Source organism: Cherax quadricarinatus, chromosome 23 (genome assembly GCF_038502225.1).
Source record: "Cherax quadricarinatus isolate ZL_2023a chromosome 23, ASM3850222v1, whole genome shotgun sequence".
Classification (NCBI taxonomy): domain Eukaryota; kingdom Metazoa; phylum Arthropoda; class Malacostraca; order Decapoda; family Parastacidae; genus Cherax; species Cherax quadricarinatus.
Window position 1 is genome coordinate 10,288,389 of NC_091314.1, and position 20,411 is coordinate 10,308,799.

Here is a 20,411-nt window from a genome sequence, read left to right on the forward strand (position 1 = left end):
CAGTAACTTTGCACTCCAGAAGATAGTGTGTTAGGGGCCGCTGGACAACGTGCTGACAGTACTGGCACATCTCCTCCTCAGCCTTGTCTACCATCATCTTGGCTGTGGGAAAGCCGAAACGAAGCCGATGGATGGCGGTACACTGCACTTTGGACCAGCTTCTATCATATGGAGGGGATTCTCCCTGAGTCGCTGCTCGGTACCACTGTTGAGATGGGGTATCACCTAAGACCTCCCCCATAAGTTTCGTGGCTCTGGCAGCCACCAGTTTGGTCTGTCATAGGCTGATTGGGACAGTAATCCCAACATGTGGATAGTCTGTTGCTGCCTTGGCTGCATCATCTGTTGCCTCATTTCCCCGGATGCCAGCATGGCTGGAGATCCAGTTCAATGTCGATCTGTTACCCTGAACTTCTAAGGCTGTCATTATGCTCAGGATCGATGTGATGAGGTGAACATTGTCCTGTGGTTGAGGATGGGAGAGGGCATTGATTGCAGAGGTGGAATCAACATGTATGACAGGTCGGAGTCGGAGTCGATGTCGTAGGGCATGTGACAATGCCTGCTGAATCGCCACCAGCTCAGCTTGAAGGATCGTGCAGTGGTCAGGGAGTCGCCAGCCTTGTGTGTGACCATTGTGGTACAGTCCAGCTGCTGCTCTCTTCCTGTCAGGGTCGACAGAACCATCTGTGAAATACACTGCACATGTGCCTCCCTCTGCCAGTGCCATGATTGTCTCAGCATGATTGCTGAGGGTGTCTTGACTGCAGAGACGCTTAGAGATGGGTAGCTGCATGATGCAAACATCGGCTGGATCTGGGCGCCAGGGAGGTGGTGGATGGTACCCAGCAACAGGAAGGTCACAACTCTTCTCAAGGAGTAGTTGTATAGGCAGCAGCTTCCGCCCAGCAGCACAAAACGAGCGAATCCAGGAGTAGTCCATGAAGAGTGTGGGATCTTGTGTCATGGTTGTTAATATCCATCTCCTTAGTGGGGTACCTTGCTGCCGGTGCAGGATCGTGGCCACTTTGCAGGCGTTTATGTATCTTACTCTGTCAGCCAAGGAAGGAAGCCGGGCCTCAGATCTGAGACATACTGTGTTGGTCCAGATGGGGGCCCCAAGCATAGTTCTTATCGCCTGATTTTGCACGACCTCCACCCTTTGCCTGCTCTGCGGGAAGAGATGAGCTAACGCCGGTGCACCGTAGTCAATGAGCGAGTGTATAGCTTGTATATAGTACAAGCAAAGTACATCTTTGCTTGCCCCTGCACGGTGCCTCGTCATGGCTCTCATGGCATTGAGTCTGAGTAGAGCACGTGACCTGACATACTCGGCCTGTTTCTGAAAGGTCAGCTTTTTATCAATGTAGATTCCCAAGTACAGGTAGGAGCCTGTCCACTCAAGTTCTATATCCTGAATACGTAATCTATTCACAGGATCTGGTCCCTTGAACATCATTGCAGGAGATTTCTCGGCTGAGATCTTGAGGCCTAGTTCCTTGCAAGACTGCGTAATTAGGTCCAAAGCTCTAAGAGCCTGTCGTTCTAAATTGCCTTTCCCATTCACTACGAGTGCAAGATCATCAGCATAGCTGAGGAGCTGTGTGCCACTATGAAAGGGAAGGCTCACAAGTTCCTGCATAAGGATGTTAACCCTTTGACTGTTTTCGACGTATAAATACGTCTTACGAGCCAATGTTTCTGACGTATATATACTCAATAATTCTAGCGGCTTCAAATCAAGCGGGAGAAAGCTGGTAGGCCCACATGTGAGAGAATGGGTCTGTGTGGTCAGTGTGCACCACATAAAAAAAATCCTGCAGCACACATTGCGTAATGAGAAAAAAAAAACTCTGATCGTTTTTTTGGAATAAAACGCCGACTTTGAGGTGTATTTTCGTATAGTATTTATCGTTGTATTCGCGTTTTCATGGTCTTAGGTGATAAAATGGAAAACATATTACAGAAATAGAGATGATTTTCATTACTTTTACGATGAAAACGACCTTGAAACTGAGCTCAAAGTAGCGGAAATGTTCGATTTTTACCAATGTTCAAGAGTAAATAAATCACACCACACGTCCAATACACGTCAACTGGGGAGTCTAATATTCTTTCACTAGTGCACTGATATTATTTATACCATTTTTACAATAATGCAGTCGTCTGCATAACAATAAATTTTGTATTTTTTTGTATGAATAAAAAATCAAAATAGAAAGCAATAATAATATAAGAGGGGCCTAGAGATGTGACTAATGAACAGAGCATATGTTATTTTAGTGCCACAAATGTCTATCTTGTTTATTCTGGACCCTATTTTGAAATTGGCATCTCTTTTAGTTTGCGTGAAATTGGCCAAATTGCCAATTTCTGACCACCATATTGGGTAGTCCAAATTAGTAAATGGGAGGTTTCTTGTACTCAGCTGATAGATAAAATGGAGTTCTAAAGAAATAGCTATGAGTTTGGTCAACTGGAACAATGGAATTGCCTGAAAATAGGGCTCAAAGTCGGCGAAATCGCCGATACGCATATGCCGCAGAAACTGTTAACTTCGCGGGAGCATAATTCCACGAGTTTTCGACCAAATTTCGAACTTTTGGTGTCATTACCATCGGGAAAAGATTCTCTATCATTTCATAAGAAAAAATAATTTTTTTTTTTTCAAAAATTGAGCGACATAGAATGACAGTTTCAGAGAGGGGCCTGAAACAGTCAAAGGGTTAAACAGGGTAGGACTGAGCACACCTCCTTGTGGCATACTGTTTTCCAGGGTTTTAAAGGAAGAGTAGTGTCCCTGAAAGCTGACACAGGCCTGCCTGCCCCTAAGGTAGGACTCTATCCAGGCCAGGAGGCGCGTCCTTTGATTCCCTTCCGAGCTAGTATTGCCAGAATTGCTGTGGGGCTGGCTAGCTCAAATGCCTTCTCAAGGTCGAGGTAGACGACGATACTAGGTTTTTTGTTACTATCAGCAATCTGGCTTAGAAAAGTGGTTATGCACTCTGCTGTACCCACTCCTTTGGTAAAGCCAAATATGTGATGATGAGAGGGTCCAAGTTTCCATAGGAGGCAGTTTAACACCATCCTCTCAGCAGTCTTGGCTAAGCAGCTGGTCAGCGATATGGGTCTCATACTGCCTGGGTCCTTGGGCTTTGGAATTGGTACGATGGTAGCTTTCTTCCAAGCTGCTGGGAGTGTCCTGGCCCTCCACGACTTGTTAATGATGTCTAGTATGGCCTCCCATCCACTCTGCCCATCCCGTGCAATCATGGAGTACATAACACCATCGATGCCCGGGGCAGTGTCACCTGTGTTCTTAATGGCACGTCAGAGTTCCAAGTCCGTGAGGTCTTCATCAGTCACATCTTCCGACTCACATACAGCTTGTATCGTTAGCTGGAGCTGTGGCAGAAGACCCGTCTGTATATTCCGGATGTCCTGTGGGAGCTGAGTGGAGGCCCCCCTGGAAGTGAAAAGCTCCACTAGTTTCTCAGTTTCCTGGGATGAGTTCGGGTGTGCTGGTGGCCTCGGCTTGCTCTTGCCAGTGCTATGTTGAGCTTGCCCCATATCTCAGATAAGGTGGTGTGATGCCCGAATGTTGAGCACCACTCCAGCCATTTCTCAGTTTTTACTCTGAGAGAGACTCTGCGGGCATGCTGCACAATGGCTCTCAGAGTATTCCTGTTCTCTGCCATAGGGTTACGCCTGTATAACTTCCTAAAAGAGTTGATGCAGTGGTTCTGCTCCCGCACCTCGTCGTTGTAGAACCACCAGTCTCTTTTGTGAGTGCGTCCTGCGGACTTCTTTGGAATTGCGCACTCTGCTGCCTGGATGAGAACAGTGATTAGCTCCTGTTCAGCCGTATCACAGTCTTCAGATAGAGAGTATGTGGACCACCAGTCATGAAGATAATCCTGGAACACCTTCCAGTTGGCCCTCTTTACGTCCCATCTAGGAGGCAGCACAACTGTGGGAGGCCTGTTGATGTTGAAGGTGGTTATCACTGCAAAGTGGTCACTGACAAGGTGAGGATGAGCTTCCCATGTAGCTCCTGCTGCAAGTTGTCTTGACCCAAAGGTAAGGTCGAGGCAGCCACCCAACAGGTGTGTGGGGTCTCCATTGTTTAGCAACTTTACCTCTGGAATATCGTGTAGGAGCATTGCTATGTGTCTGCCAGCAGCATTGGTTGCTGAGTGAGAGTGCAGCATTGGGTGATGTGCGTTGAAATCTCCACCCACAGTAATGCACTCAGTGCGTGCTAGTGCAAGGAGCTCTGCAATGTCGAGGGTATGTCTTGGGTTCTTGTAGATGTTATAGATGGTAATGGGCGCCCCAGGTATGCGCACAAGGATGGCCTGTACCTCGACATCCTCCCCACAGTCCACAGAGTTGGCTATAACCTCGTGAGGTATTGTATTGGATACAAATACAGCTGTGCCTCTGCAGTGAACGCCTGGGTCCATGTGCCGAAAATACCCAGCAAAACCGGGTAGTCTTGGGCACATAGTCGGGACAGTCAGAGTTTCTTGTAGCAAGACGATGTCAACCCGATCCCGAATTACTGCCTCCAGCAAGAGGTGCTGTTTGCCCCTCAGGCCCTGAATGTTCCATTGTAGAACCTTGAGGGTGGGATTTGGTACCGAGGTTATTCCATCGCTGTTGTTTCCTGAGCTGGAGACTGAGTCCTGCCCGCTCTGAGAACCTGCAAATTCATGGCATCCACTGTCTCCTCCTCGGTCAGTAAGCACACTCTCAGGAGCGTATTGACCATCTGCTGGAATGCACTCTGTTGTTCCGTGGAGTTGATTGTGTTGCAAATGAGATCCGTGAACACCTTGATGAGTGCTATGAGATCCTCCTTGGTGAGGGCCTGCTTTGGGGTTGGGTTCGAAACAGTGGATATTATCTGGGCTGTTGTCGTCTGTAGGGACTGCTGAGGGTTGGATTTCTTTATTGTATGCACCGTGATCTGTTGCTGTATACCAGGCTGGGTAGCCGGGATCTGCTGGTGAGGTGCCAGTTGAGTCTGCAAAGCGCCAATGCCGGGTAAGGAGTGCCTGCGTTGTCGTGCTATGGCCGGTGGGGGCTCGTTTAATGCCACCTGCTGATCGCATTGACCAGATGCACCCTGTTGACGCCTCCTGTTCCTCTTGTTTCTGTTTCTTCGTTGAGGTAGGGGTGCAGGAGGTTCTTGACCTTGACGCCTGGTTGAGGCTTCGAGGGTTGGGAATTCCTGGGCATTGACTTGGGTTAGCTGCTGAGAGATCTGCGGTATGGCAGCGTTCTCTGCACCCATCGTTTGCTGAGAGTGATGATCGGTAGTAGCCTGTTGCCGAGTTTTTGGCGTCTTCCAGACTCCTTGAATTCTGGAGAGCCTTTCGGGGCATCGAGGATTCCAGGCATGGTGTTTCTGCCTGCAGTTCGGGCATTGTGGAGTGGGTGGCGATGCATTTTTCAGCTTGGTGATGCATTCCTCGGTAGGGTGGTGCTGGCTGCAGACACCGCAGATTACTCTGTTCGGACAGAGTGCACCCAGGTGTCCATAACGCTGACACTTGAAACAGCGAACTGGTTCTGCTGTGAAAGTCCTGACATCGTACTTGCCCCAAGAACCGAGGTCCAGCTGGGATGGCAGTGGTCCTACACGCTGAATGAGGACTTGTCAGGTTGGTGCATTGAGCTGCTACTGCCTCGATGGGCATCATCAGCGGGTATCCCATCACTATACCCTTGGTGATTTTCTGCCGAGAGTCCAGTTCCTCCAGGGTGAATGAGCGATCTGTCTCCATGACTCTCTTCAAGGTGGTATACATTTCCTTGTTGAGAGGAGTCAATATTGGTTCTCCCCTAAAGTTGAACCATATCTTGAACTTCAGGTTGTGTCGTGATTCCAGGTATGAAACAACGCCATAGTGGGTTCTGTGGTCATCGTAAGACTTCACCTTGAATTTGCCAGGTCAGTTGAGCTGGTTTGCCTGCTCCTTGGACGGATGGCGCTTCTTCTTGTTGTCCACAGTGTTCCATCCCTCTTGGTTTTCGGGGGGTGGGGTGTTTATCTCCTCCCCTGTTTCCATTGTCGCTGGCTCCATGGTTGGAACTGTCAGATCTGCTACAATGTGAGCAGGATCTTCCTCTTCCTCTCGCAACTTCTTCGCTATAATTGCGCTCCACATTTCCAAATCCGAGTCTTCCGTCGTGTTCATGGAGCATCGTGGCCTCTTCTTTTCGGCAGAAGCCATGCGCCTATCTTGTGATAAGGTAGTGAACTCCGTGAACTGAGTGTGTGTGTACTGTGTACTGTTCCTTAGTCTGAAAAACTAAGAAAACGCATATATATATAGTGGCAGGAGTCAGGTGAAGTGACGCGTGGGTAGAGGTGGTAGTAGTAGTAGTAGTAGTGGAACTAAGGAGGTGAGGTTAGAGAGGGACCTGCTGACATCATGTAACAGCAGTTCCCAGGATGGGTAATATCCTCTTGATTAGTAATTTTGAAATACTGTAACTACCAGATTTTTGCTTTATAGTGTTACTTTATAGCGTTACTGGCTGCCTTCCCCACCAACCATGATGCCTTCCCCACCACCCACATGGAAATAAGTCACTCTGTCTGACTTTTTTGGGTTATCCTAGGTAATCTACACATATGCTGCTATGTTGTTTACACAAACCCACCCTGCCTTCCCCACCACTCACATGAAAATAAGTCACTTTGACTTTTTTGGGGGGTTATCCTAGGTAATCTACACATATACCTGGAGAGAGAGTTCTGGGGGTCAATGCCCCTGCGGCCTGGTCTGTGACCAGGCCTCATGGTGGATCAGAGCCTGATCAACCAGGCTTTTACTGCTGGCTTCACGCAATCCAACGTACAAGCCGCAGCCTGGCTGGTCAGGTACCGACTTTAGGTGCTTGTCCAGTGCCTGCTTGAAGACAGCCAGGGGTCTATTGGTAATCCCCCTTATATATGCTAGGAGGCAGTTGAACAGTCTTGGGCCCCTGACACTTGTTGTGTTGTCTCTTAACCCTTTCAGGGTTTCAGCCGTACTAGTACGGCTTACGCACCAGGGTTTTTGGCGTACTAGTGCGCCTAAATTCTAGCGCCCTCAAATCTAGTGAGAGAAAGCTGGTAGGCCTACATATGAAAGAATGGGACTATGTGGTCAGTGTGCACAGTATAAAAAAAAATCCTGCAGCGCACAGTGCGTAATGAGAAAAAAAAAACTGACCGTATTTTTGGATTAAAACAGCGACTTTGCACTGTATTTTTCGTATGGTATTTATTGTTGTATTCTAGTTTTCCTGATCTCATTCTATAGAATGGAAGACATATTACAGAAATTGAGATGATTTTGACTGATTTTACAATGAAAAGTACCTTGAAATTGAGCTCAAAGTAGCAGAAATGTTCGATTTTTACCAAAGTTCAAAAGTAAACAAATCATGCTAAGCGTCCAATACGCATCAATTGGTGAGTCTAATAGTCTTTCACAAGTGCGCCGATATTATTTATACCATTTTTTACACTAATGCAGTAGTCTGCATAACAGTAAATCTTCTATTTTTTGTGAGAACAAAAATTCAAAGTGGAAAGCAAAAGAATGTAAGAGGGGCATGGGGACATGACTAATGAACAGAGGAAATGTCATTTTAGTGCCAGGAATGTCTTTCTTGTTTATTCTGGACCCTATTTGAAAATTGGCATCTTTTGAAATTTGTGTGAAATTGGAAAAATTGCTAAATTCTGACCACTGTAGTGGATAGTTGAAATCGGTAAATGGGTGGTTTCTTGCATTCATTTGATAGAAAAAATGAAGTTCTAGCGAAATATTCATGATTTTTGTCGACTAGTACAGTGGAATTGGCCGAAAATAGGGCTCAAAGTGGGCAAAATCGCCGATGCGTAAACATTGTCGAGACCGCTAACTTCGCGAGAGCATGATTCCGTAAGTTTTCCATCAAATTTCATACTTTTGGTGTCATTGTGATAGGGAAAAGATTCTCTTATCTTTTCATAAGAATTTTTTTTTTTTGTTTAAATTTGGGCGACCCTGAGAGGGCCTGTCGACCCTGAATGGGTTAATGTGCTAGTGACACCCCTGCTTTTCATTGGGGGGATGTTGCATCGTCTGCCAAGTCTTTTGCTTTCATAGTGATTGATTTTCTTGTACAAGTTAGGTACTAGTCCCTCTAGGATTTTCCAGGTGTACATAATCATGTATCTCTCCCGTCTGCATTCCAGGGAGTACAGGTTCAGGAACTTCAAGTGCTCCCAGTAATTGAGGTGTTTTATCTCTGTTATACATACCGTGAAGGTTCTCTGTACATTTTCTAGGTCAGCAATTTCACCTGCCTTGAAAGGTGCTGTTAGTGTGCAGCAATATTCCAATATGCTGCTATGTTGATTACACAAACCCACCCTGCCTTCCCCACCAACCATGCTGCCTTCCCTACCACCCACACTACCTTCCCCACCAACCATGCTGTATTTCCTACCACCCACACTGCCTTCCCCACCAACCATGCTGCCTTCCCTACCACCCACACTACCTTCCCCACCAACCATGCTGTCTTCCCCACCACCCACATGGAAATAAGTCACTTTGTCTGACTTTTTTGAGTTATCCTAGGCAATCTACACAAATGTTGCTATGTTTACACAAACCCATGCTGCCTTCCCCACCACTGATGCTGCCTTCCCCATGACCCACACCATCTTCCCCACCAGCCACGCTGTCTTCCCCACCACCCACATGGAAATAAGTCACTTCGTCTGACTTTTTGGTGGAAGGTGGAAGATTGATAATCGTCTGGGTTTTCAGCACTATTTCTGGTATCCTGGGCATTGCTTTTGGTCACAAACTCTTCAAAACCATGAGATTCATCTTCACTAACACTTTAGTATGTGTTAGAACTATCACTTGGGAAGGGAAGAGTCCCAATTTGCCTGGGAGTGAGGTAGTCCTTACCGCTAGGCTTGGTGACCAAGGCGTATTGAATTAGCACTTCCACAATGCACTACGGCCTCCCCAATTTTTTATACTGTGCACACTGACCACACTGAACCATTCTCTCACATGTAAGTCTATCAGCTTTCTCCTGCTAGATTTGAAGCCGCTAGAATTTCGGCGTATTAATACGTCACCAACACTGGCTTGTAAGCCATACCTATACGGCACCAACAGTGAAAGGGTTAAGGTGGCCCATGGCCTAGTAGGCAACACTTGCCTCACACACTGAGTATCTGTGGTTCAGTTCCTGGCAAGGGTGGAAACATTAGGTGTGTTTCCTTACACCTGTTGTCCCATTCACCTAGAAAACAAGTACCTACATGGGTGTTAGTAGACTGGTGTGGGTTGCATCCTGGGGGACAAGATTGAGGATCCCAATAGAAATAAGACAGACAGTCCCTCGATGATGCACTGACCTTCTTGTGTCATCCTGGGTGGCTAACCCTCTAGGGTTAAAAATCCAAACAAATTCTTATCTCTTTCTTATCACACTTTCAGTTTTGTTAAACCTAATGGAAGCTTTTACTCTATACAGTCTTACCATCCTCCCTCCCTCCCATCACACATATGCACTGCTGTCAACTTCAACGAACACAACACATCCCTCCATAAGGAGGGAACTTATCTGGTGGGTAATGCACATAGCTTTCCAATACAGGATTAAAAGAAAATTAAGTGAAATTAATTTGAGGATTCTGTTCTGGACTATCTATATCTCTGTTTATAACACTGACATCTCTGGGAAAATATGGTTAGTAAACCACATAAAATTTTCTTAACCCTTTCACTGCTGTGACTCCAGAAATTAATCCTGTCAGTCACAAGCCCTGAAACTAAAAGTGCTGTCAGCACTTGAAAAAAAAAAAAAAAAAAAAGATTTTTCCATCAATACTTACTGAAATATGAAGATGTGAAGTTGAAGATTGTTGACCAGTAACAGCAACATCGGGATTGCCATACACTCAGTATCCTAAAATTTATTACTTTTTCCACTTTTTTATACATTTTCTAATTTTTAACAACATCAACTAACTTTTGTGGGTTAAGACACTCATATCATGTCCAATGACCTAATGATTAACCCTTGTATACAATACATTAATTGCACAGTGTCAACAGGATATTGTTTACAAAGCAATGATACACAAAAATGTAAACACACAAGTTCATTTGCTTCTCTTTCCTACCGTTCTAACATAAGTACACATATATATATATACAGGCACTGGTCACGTTCCTAGAAACATTGCCATGTGAGGAAGTGAGTGAGACACAACTTCATATACAGCAGTGTATTACATTCTCTACACATAAAACATGCATACATAAAGTGCACATCGCTGCACTTTACTGAGTACTTAGATATATCATCTTTTCTGAGCCCATTTCTTCTCATCTGTAGCAGGAAGTGTAGTGAGAAAGTGATCAACATGCCTCACATGAGAGGGTATTTGATCTGTATGGCAGCACATATGTTGTGACCTGGTATTTCTGGATTGCCTGATGAGAGATAAACAAAAGAGGGCACTTTGCAGTCTGTTCCCAATTCTGATCTGGTACATGTTTTGTGTATTTAGGAATGCAATGTCAACAAGATGGAAGCAGTGTTTCATGTACCACTTGTAAGTCCTTCACACACACAATCAACAAAACTCAATCTGTATGTCATAATTATCTACCAAATACATGCTATTCATGTAATCAATCACAGTAGCTGGTCTCACAATGGGTTCATTTGTTTCTCTATGCGACTTTCCTGTTTCTTTCACTCCACCAACATAGAATTCTGCTGGATTCCACTCTGTGCCATCAGATGAATGGGGATTTAGCACAAATTTTGCATCCTAGTGCCAATCCCAAACGAGGGCTTGTACTCACCTAATTGTGGTTGCAGGGGTCAAGTCATAGCTCCTGGCTTGATGTTTGCAGTTGCTTGTGGTGGTGGTGGTTGTGCATGTGGCCTGAGCCATGGTTCCTTCCCTTGGGAAGCTCTGTTGTTGTGTGTATCTCTCTCTGATTACACGGTGCCACATATAGTGCTAGCATTGCTCGTGGCCCACTGCCCATGCTAGTGGGCAGCGATCTACCATGACCCTTGGGGATAGCAACAGTGACAATGCCAAAACACATGCTTCACCATAAAAGATAACATTTCACAGGAAAATAACTATCATAGTTTGACTGATCATCAGCTGCTAGGAAGTCAAAGTCCACATTACTCTCATCATTACTGCTCACAACTGTGCCACCACAGGACAATATTAACTTTCACTTATGGCGTGGACATGTTGTGGACATACCGAATCTTCAGGTGGATGGCTGTGTCATTGGGGTTTTCAGCACTCTTTGCTGAAACCCAAGAACTCATCCTCAGAATCTATATCTTTATTGCTGGAACTATTACTGGGCAATTTTCTGAGGAGTGAGAGTACTTCAGTGGCATGGCATGGTGGACAATGATGCATTACGAATGTCCCAATTTTATGTTTACTGTCCACATTGACTGCACAGACCTGTTTTGTTATGTCTATGCCTACCAGGCCTCTAGAGGCCACTAGAATTTATGCATTAATCTACATAAGCAACACTGGCCTCAATAGCTTGGATCTTCATAGGAGAAAATGAAAGGGTTAAAGGTGTTGCGAGTGTCCCAATTTTTTAATAAAATAATACTGCACTTTTATATTCTAAAATGGGAGGGAAATTTTTTTGAAGGTAATGATACTAAAAATGTAAAATTTTGATGGAAAACTTATGGAATTATATAGGTGCAAATTTGGCGGTCTGGGTGCAATTTTTGCATCGGCAATTTTCCCCACTTTGAGACCTATTTTAAGCCAATTTCATTGTTGAAATGGACAAAATTGCTGGCTATTTCATTTGTATGCCTTCTGTTCTTTCATATGAGTGCAAGAAACTGTCCATTCAACTTTCAGAACAACCCTATAAAGTACACTGAGATTGGTAATTTGGCAAGTTTTACGCAAAATTCAACAAATTTTAATAAAAAAAAAAAAAAAAAAAAAAAAGAGTCCAAAACAACCACTATAAGCATTCCAGGAACTAAAATAACATTTTTTCTGTTCATTAATTATGTCCCCATGCCTCTCCTATATAACACTTGCCCTCCATTTTCAATCCATCTGCACACAAAAATCAATGTTTTTCATTATTTCTCGCCAATAAATTTTTTTTTTTTTTTTATTATCACACCGGCCGATTCCCACCAAGGCAGGGTGGCCCGAAAAAGAAAAACTTTCACCATCATTCACTCCATCACTGTCTTGCCAGAAGGGTGCTTTACACTACAGTTTTTAAACTGCAACATTAACACCCCTCCTTCAGAGTGCAGGCACTGTACTTCCCATCTCCAGGACTCAAGTCCGGCCTGCCGGTTTCCCTGAATCCCTTCATAAATGTTACTTTGCTCACACTCCAACAGCACGTCAAGTATTAAAAACCATTTGTCTCCATTCACTCCTATCAAACACGCTCACGCATGCCTGCTGGAAGTCCAAGCCCCTCGCACACAAAACCTCCTTTACCCCCTCCCTCCAACCCTTCCTAGGCCGACCCCTACCCCGCCTTCCTTCCACTACAGACTGATACACTCTTGAAGTCATTCTGTTTCGCTCCATTCTCTCTACATGTCCGAACCACCTCAACAACCCTTCCTCAGCCCTCTGGACAACAGTTTTGGTAATCCCGCACCTCCTCCTAACTTCCAAACTACGAATTCTCTGCATTATATTCACACCACACATTGCCCTCAGACATGACATCTCCACTGCCTCCAGCCTTCTCCTCGCTGCAACATTCATCACCCACGCTTCACACCCATATAAGAGCGTTGGTAAAACTATACTCTCATACATTCCCCTCTTTGCCTCCAAGGACAAAGTTCTTTGTCTCCACAGACTCCTAAGTGCACCACTCACTCTTTTTCCCTCATCAATTCTATGATTCACCTCATCTTTCATAGACCCATCCGCTGACACGTCCACTCCCAAATATCTGAATACGTTCACCTCCTCCATACTCTCTCCCTCCAATAAATTATAACCAAGAATGTTTGCTCATGGTTTAGGCCATCACAGTAATGATAGCATACCCTTTACAAACCCATAAGAGAGACTAGGGGGAAAGGAGGGCAGGGCCTACCATTCCTGAGGAATGGTAGACTTTCACTCCTTAGTTTCAGATCACTTCTAGTCTATAACTGACCAAAATCTTCTTATTTTTCAACTGGCTCCAAGGAACAGCCAACAAAACCATGAAAACACTCGGGAAAATGCCTCAAAGTTGCTATTTTAATACAAACACACTGTCAAAGGCTAGCTGTTCCTATCATGCACTGCATATGGCAGGATTTTTTTATATTGTGCATACCCCCTGTACAGACCCATTTCATCATTTCTAGGCCAAAATTTACTGATCGTAGCATATTTGAGGTGCAGTGATTAAGACAAAGATCTACGTTAGTGACACTGGCCTCAGTGGCATAGGTCTACATGGAAGACAGTGAAAGGGTTAATGAAAGATTTATCCAGTTTCTAACCTGGAAGTTAAGCAAGGGTTGACTGTGGAAGATACCTGGGCATATAGGAGGAAGTGCTGTAATGAGACTTATGAGTGTGAATGTATGGGGTAAAGGGAGTGTTGTGGTGAGCATGGTGATTGCCTGTGTGGCAGCAGCAACCTTAATCATGCACGGGATAAGACTGCTTCCATTAAATCACACCACCCTACTTAATTATTAAATTTACAGTTCTTGACCAATCTCTACCAAACAAGTATAAGCCCTCCACAAGCATAAAATATCTATGGTATTCCCAAGATAGAATTGCATTTGGTGAAAAAATAACAGACAATAAACATTAGAAATTCAGCTTAAATAAAGGGTATAAGAATTAAATATATATTTCTTTGCCACTCTCTACCAAACAAATATAAGTGAGCTATATATCTATAAAATTAGCATATAAAAATGAAGGCTTCGATTAAACACAAATGACAAAAAAAAAAAACTATTTCTGGAAAAACATTTCTGTTTGAATATCATCTTCAATCCTTATGTTCATGGGGAAGTGCTAAACCCACAAGTGTCATACAATGCCTGAAGAATGACATGGGTAGGAGGTAATCACGTTTGACCTGAGGAAAGGGAGGACAACTCCAATTCTTTGTTACCATCTATGGCTTACCATTCATAAAAACTTAAATGGTTTCTTAACCCTTTGGAGGTTTTGGACGTACTAGTACGTCTTACGATCCAGGGTTTTTGACGTACTAGTACGCCTAAATTCTAGCGCCCTCAAATCTAGTGAAAGCTGGTAGGCCTACCTGTGTAAGAATGGGTATATGTGGTCAGAGTGCGCAGTGTAAAAAAAATCCTGCAGCACACAGTGCGTAATGAGAAAAAAAAAACTTTGACCGTGTTTTTGGATTAAAACAGCGACTTTGCACTGTATTTTCGTCTGGTATTTATTGTTGTATTCTAGTTTTCTTGGTCTCATTTTATAGAATGAAAGACATACTACAGAAATTGCGATGATTTTGACTGGTTTTACAATGAAAAGTACCTTGAAATTGAGCTCAAAGTAGCAGAAATGTTCGATTTTTACCAAAGTTCAAAAGTAAACAAATCATGCCAAGCATCCAATACACATCAACTGGTGAGTCTAATATTCTTTCACAAGTTCGCTGATATTATTTATATAATTTCTACACTAATGCAGTAGTCTGCATAACAGTAAATCTTATTTTTTTTTGTAAGAATAAAAATTTAAAGTGGAAAGCCAAAGAAATATAAGAGGGGCCTGGGGATGTGACTAACGAACAGAGAACTTGTTATTTTAGTGCCAGGAATGTCTTTCTTGTTTATTCTGGACCCTATTCGGAAACTGGCATCTTTTGAAATTTGTGTGAAATTGGCAAAATTGCTAAATTCTGACCACTTTATTGGATAGTTGAAATCGGTAAATGGGTGGTTTCTTGTACTCATTCGATAGAAAAAATGGAGTTTTAGAGAAGTAGTTATGATTTTTGTCGACTAGTACACTGGAATTGGCCGAAAATAGGGCTCAAAGTGGGCAAAATCGCCGATGCGTAAACATCGTTGAGACTGCTAACTTCACGAGAGCATAATTCCGTAAGTTTCTATCAAATTTCATACTTTTGGTGTCATTATGATTGGGAAAATATTATCTATCTTTTCATAAGAAAAATATTTTTTTTTTTTAAATTTGGCTGACCCTGAGAACAAGTCTCTGAGAGGACCTGTCAACCCCCAAAGGGTTAATGTAAATTCATTAGTGCAAATGTTCATAATTAAGATGTACACCTACCATCCGACTTACGACCTGCTCGACATACAACCACTCGACTTACGACCGTGTTTTTTATGCCAAATTTCTAGGAAATAAACAACTATTTGTATTGTACACAGTGTTTATCTGGCCTGGTCACAGACCGGGCCGCGGGGGCGTTGACCCCCGAAACTCTCTCCAGGTAAACTCCAGGTAAACCTTACAGTATAAAATACAGTACTAACAGCATAAAAATTAAAGTAAAACATGAAATACCAAAATAAAGCAATAAAATAAAGTCATTACAAAAATGCGATGTTGATATTCAGTAGTAAAGTTCGACTTACGTCCATTTCGACTTACGATCGGTTTCTCGAAACCGAACTCGGTCGTAAGTCGGATGGTACCTGTATTGTATGATGGAAACTCTCATTTAGACATTTTCAGTTTAGGTTCTCATTAAAATTTCCTGAATAATAGAGAAAATTATAAATTCATAATTTAGGAAAGTGGTCTCTCTCTTCTTCAGAAAATATCTAACTGAAAGAGATTTCAATAATCAAATTCAGAATTTTTTTTCTTTTAAAGTACAGTGGACCCCCGCATAGCGACCTTAATCCGTGCAAGAGGGCTGGCTGTTATGCGAAATGTTCGGTATGCGAATGAATTTTCCCCATAAGAAATAATGGAAATCAAATTAATCCGTGCAAGACACCCAAAAGTTTGAAAAAAAAAATTTTACCACATGAAATATACATTTTCCTACACACAAAGAGAAGGATACATGCACAATAGTAGAGTAGTACATGCACAATATATATTGTGCATGTACTACTCTACTAAATGAAGAATAAATGACACTTACCTTTACTGAAGATGCAGCAATGACTGATGAGACACTGTGTCCTGGGAGTGCCTTTTCCTCCTGAGTACTGTAGGTCCTGTTTGGTATTTTCTTCCAGAACAGGCCTTATCACACTGTGTATGTCACTACGATTCTTAAATCTCTCAAACCAACCTTTGCTGGCTCTAAATTCACCAATATGAGCACTAGTTCCAGGCATTTTCCCTGTTCACCTGGGTGTTAGTCGACTGGTGTGGGTTGCATCCTGGGAGACAAGATTAAGGACCCCAGTGGAAATAAGTTAGACAGTCTTCGATGACACTGACTTTTTTGGGCTATCCTGGGTGGCAAATCCTCTGGGGTTAATTGTTTCTTGGTATTCTCAATAAGCCACACCAACAACGGTGCTACAGCAGCAGCAGCAGCAGCTGACGGTGGTAAAGCAGCAACAGACGATGATACAACAGCAGCAGACGATGCTACAGCAGCAACTGACGATGTTACAGCAGCAGCAGACGATGCTACAGCAGCAGCAGCAGCAGCAGACGATGCTACAGCAGCAGCAGCAGCTGACGGTGGTACAGCAGCAACAGACGATGCTACAGCAGCAACAGACGATGCTACAGCAGCAGCAGACGATGCTACAGCAGCAACTGACGATGTTACAGCAGCAACAGACGATGCTACAGCAGCAGCAGCAGCAGACGATGCTACAGCAGCAGCAGACGATGCTACAGCAGCAGCAGACGATGCTACAGCAGCAGCAGACGATGCTACAGCAGCAGCAGACGATGCTACAGCAGCAGCAGACGATGCTACAGCAGCAGCAGATGATGCTACAGCAGCAGCAGACGGTACTACAGCAGCAGGAGCAGCTGACGGTGGTACAGCAGCAGCAGCTGACAGTGCAGCAGCAGCTGACGGTGATACAGCAGCAGCAGCAGCAGCTGTACCACCAATAGTAGCGATGGTTGATTGGGGTTTATTATACAACCTGGCCAGCTCGGAGACACGCACTCCACTTTCATACTTATCAATGATCTTTTTCTTCATCTCCATAGTAATTCTCACCCTTATTGCTGTAGGGTTGGCACTAGAAGCTTTCTTGGGGCCCATGGTCACTTATTTTCCAGAAAAAAATCACCAAAAACACTGTAATAGTAATACAAAATGTTCCGATTGTATGCTTGGATGTTACCGCGGAGGCTGGCTGGTAAACAATGCCACCCGCGGAACATGTGAGCGTGGCTCAGGCCGCACATTGGACGCGTCTCGGACGAAGGGCGCTGAGCGGGTTTTTGGGCGGTATGCGAGGCAAAATTTTAGCGATCAAAGCGTCCGGTATGCGGATTGTCCGTTATGCAAGGCGTCCGGTATGCAGGGGTCCACTGTATTTGGAAAAATACTGAATTTTGAAGAATATAAAATCTTTATATATTGACCGAGAGAATTCTGAATAAGTAATGGATATTGCTGAGTACTACAATATATGTATACTGTTGAATTTTTTAGAACTGGAGGGATAAATTTGTATTATGATGCATAAGTTTGTGATTATCAACGTGGCTTTTGTGTGTGGAGCGGTAGGGACACTGGTTACAGGCATAAGGTTTCTCTCCTGAGTGAGTGAACATATGTCGTTTAAGGTGGTCATTAGAGTTAGACTTGTAGGTGCAGAGTGGGCAAGCAAAGGGTTTCTCTCCTGTGTGAGTGGTAACATGTTTCTGTAAATTAGTTTTAACATCAGAGCTGTATGGACAGTAGGGACACCGATGCAGCTTCATGGCAGTGAGGCTCTTCCTGGATGCTCTGCCTCCTCCAGGGTAGATCCGGTGATCTCGGGTCACCATTACCTGTAGGGTATGTCTATCTTACTCAAAGATGCACACTTATGTAAGAAGCTTCACTTGCCCTGAATCCTCATTTAAGTATATATTGTATATACAGCACTAATTTTAACATAGTATTAATATTTTTCTAGACTGACCTAATACTGATACACGTATATATATATTATATTACCAAACATATTGATTAAACTTAAATGGAGTAATATGACATATATATATACATGTATATATATATATATACACCAACCATCCGACTTACGACCTGCTCGACTTATGACCACTCGACTTACGACCGTGTTTTTTTTTGCCAAATTTCTGGGAAATAAACAACTATTTGTGTTGTACACAGTGTTTATCCTAAACCTTACAGTATAAAATACAGTACTAACAGCATAAAAAATAAAGTAAAACATGAAATACCTAAATAAAACAATAAAATGAAGTCATTACAAAAAATGTGATGTTGATATTCAGTAGTAAAGTTCGACTTACGTCCATTTCGACTTACGACCGGGTTCTCGGAACCGAACTCGGTCGTAAGTCGGATGGTAGGTGTAGTAGGTTGGTAGACAGCAACCACCCAGGGAGGTACTACCGTCCTGCCAAGTGAGTGTAAAACGAAAGCCTGTGATTGTTTTACATGATGGTAGGATTGCTGATGACTTTTGTCTGTCTCATAAATATGCAAGATTACAGGTATGTCTTGCTACTTCTACTTACACTTAGGTCACACTACACATACATGTACACATTTATTTATACACACTCATCTGAGTTTTCTTTGATTTTATCTTAATAGCTCTTGGTCTTATTACTTTTTATTTTATATCCATGGGGAAGTGGAATAAGAATCTTTCCTCCGTAAGCCATGCGTGTTGTAAAAGTCAACTAAAATGCCGGGAACAATGGGCTAGTAACCCCTTTTCCTGTAAAGATTACTAAAAAGAATAAGAAAAAGAAAATTGTCAAAGTGGGAAGTCTGAATGTGCATGGATGTTGTGCAGATGATAAGAAAGAGATGATTGTGGATGTTATGATTGAGAAGAAGCTGGATGTCCTGGCTTTAAGTGAAACAAAGCTGAAGGGGGTGGGAGAGTTTCAGTGGAGAGGAATAAATGGGATTAGGTCAGGGGTTTCAAATAGAGTTAGAGCTAAAGAAGGAGTAGCAATAATGTTGAAGGATAAGCTATGGCAGGAAAAGAGGGACTATAAATGTATTAATTCAAGGATTATGTGGAGTAAAATAAAGATTGGATGTGAAAAGTGGGTTATAATAAGCGTGTATGCACCTGGAGAAGAGAAAAGTGTAGAGGAAAGAGAGAGATTTTGGGAAATGTTGAGTGAATGCGTGGGGAGTTTTGAATCAAGTGTGAGAGTAATGGTGGTTGGGGATTTCAATGCTAAAGTGGGTAAAAATGTTATGGAGGGAGTAGTAGGTAAATTTGGGGTGCCAGGGGTAAATGTAAATGGGGAGCCTTTAATTGAGCTATGTGTAGAAAGAGATTTGGTAATAAGTAATACATATTTTATGAAAAAGAGGATAAATAAATATACAAGGTATGATGTAGCACGTAATGAAAGTAGTTTATTAGATTATGTATTGGTGGATAAAAGGTTGATGGGTAGGCTCCAGGATGTACATGTTTATAGAGGGGCAACTGATATATCGGATCATTATTTAGTTGTAGCTACAGTTAGAGTAAGAGGTAGATGGGAAAAGAGGAAGGTGGCAACAACAAGTAAGAGGGAGGTGAAAGTGTATAAACTAAGGGAGGAGAAAGTTCGGGTGAGATATAAGCGACTATTGGCAGAAAGGTGGGCTAGTGCAAAGATGAGTAGTGGGGGGGTTGAAGAGGGTAGGATTAGTTTTAAAAATGCAGTATTAGAATGTGGGGCAGAAGTTTGTGGTTATAGGAGGGTGGGGGCAGGAGGAAAGAGGAGTGATTGGTGGAATGATGAAGTAAAGGGTGTGATAAAAGAGAAAAAGGTAGCTTATGAGAGGTTTTTACAAAGCAGAAGTGTTATAAGAAGAGCAGAGTATATGGAGAGTAAAAGAAAGGTAAAGTGAGTGGTGAGAGAGTGCAAAAGGAGAGCAGATAGAGTGGGAGAGGCACTGTCAAGAAATTTTAATTAAAATAAGAAAAAATCTTGGAGTTAAACAAGTTAAGAAAGCCTAGGGAAAGTATGGATTTGTCAGTTAAAACAGAGTAGGGGAGTTAGTAGATGGGGAGATGGAGGTATTAGGTAGATGGCGAGAATATTTTGAGGAACTTTTAAATGTTAAGGAAGAAACAGAGGCAGTAATTTCATGCACTGGTCAGGGAGGTATACCATCTTTTAGGAGTGAAGAAGAGCAGAATGTAAGTGTGGTGGAGGTACGTGAGGCATTACGTAAAAT

At 43.2% G+C, this 20,411-nt stretch overlaps 1 protein-coding gene across 12 annotated transcripts in view; it reads right to left on the minus strand.

The window, feature by feature from the left end:
• The window catches only part of LOC128685599 (protein bric-a-brac 1-like), a 518,998-nt gene that overhangs the window by 95,354 nt on the left and 403,233 nt on the right, over nucleotides 1-20,411 (minus strand). For 2 of the 12 annotated variants that reach the window (XM_070087906.1, XM_070087901.1), the window contains one exon: nucleotides 17,657-18,016. The exons of the other annotated variants lie outside the window; for them this stretch is intronic. In XM_070087906.1, the coding sequence (XP_069944007.1) occupies nucleotides 17,672-18,016 (345 nt within the window). In that variant the 3' untranslated portion in view covers nucleotides 17,657-17,671. Of the gene's footprint in view, nucleotides 1-17,656; nucleotides 18,017-20,411 lie in introns of those variants that run through there. 12 annotated transcript variants of the gene reach the window in all.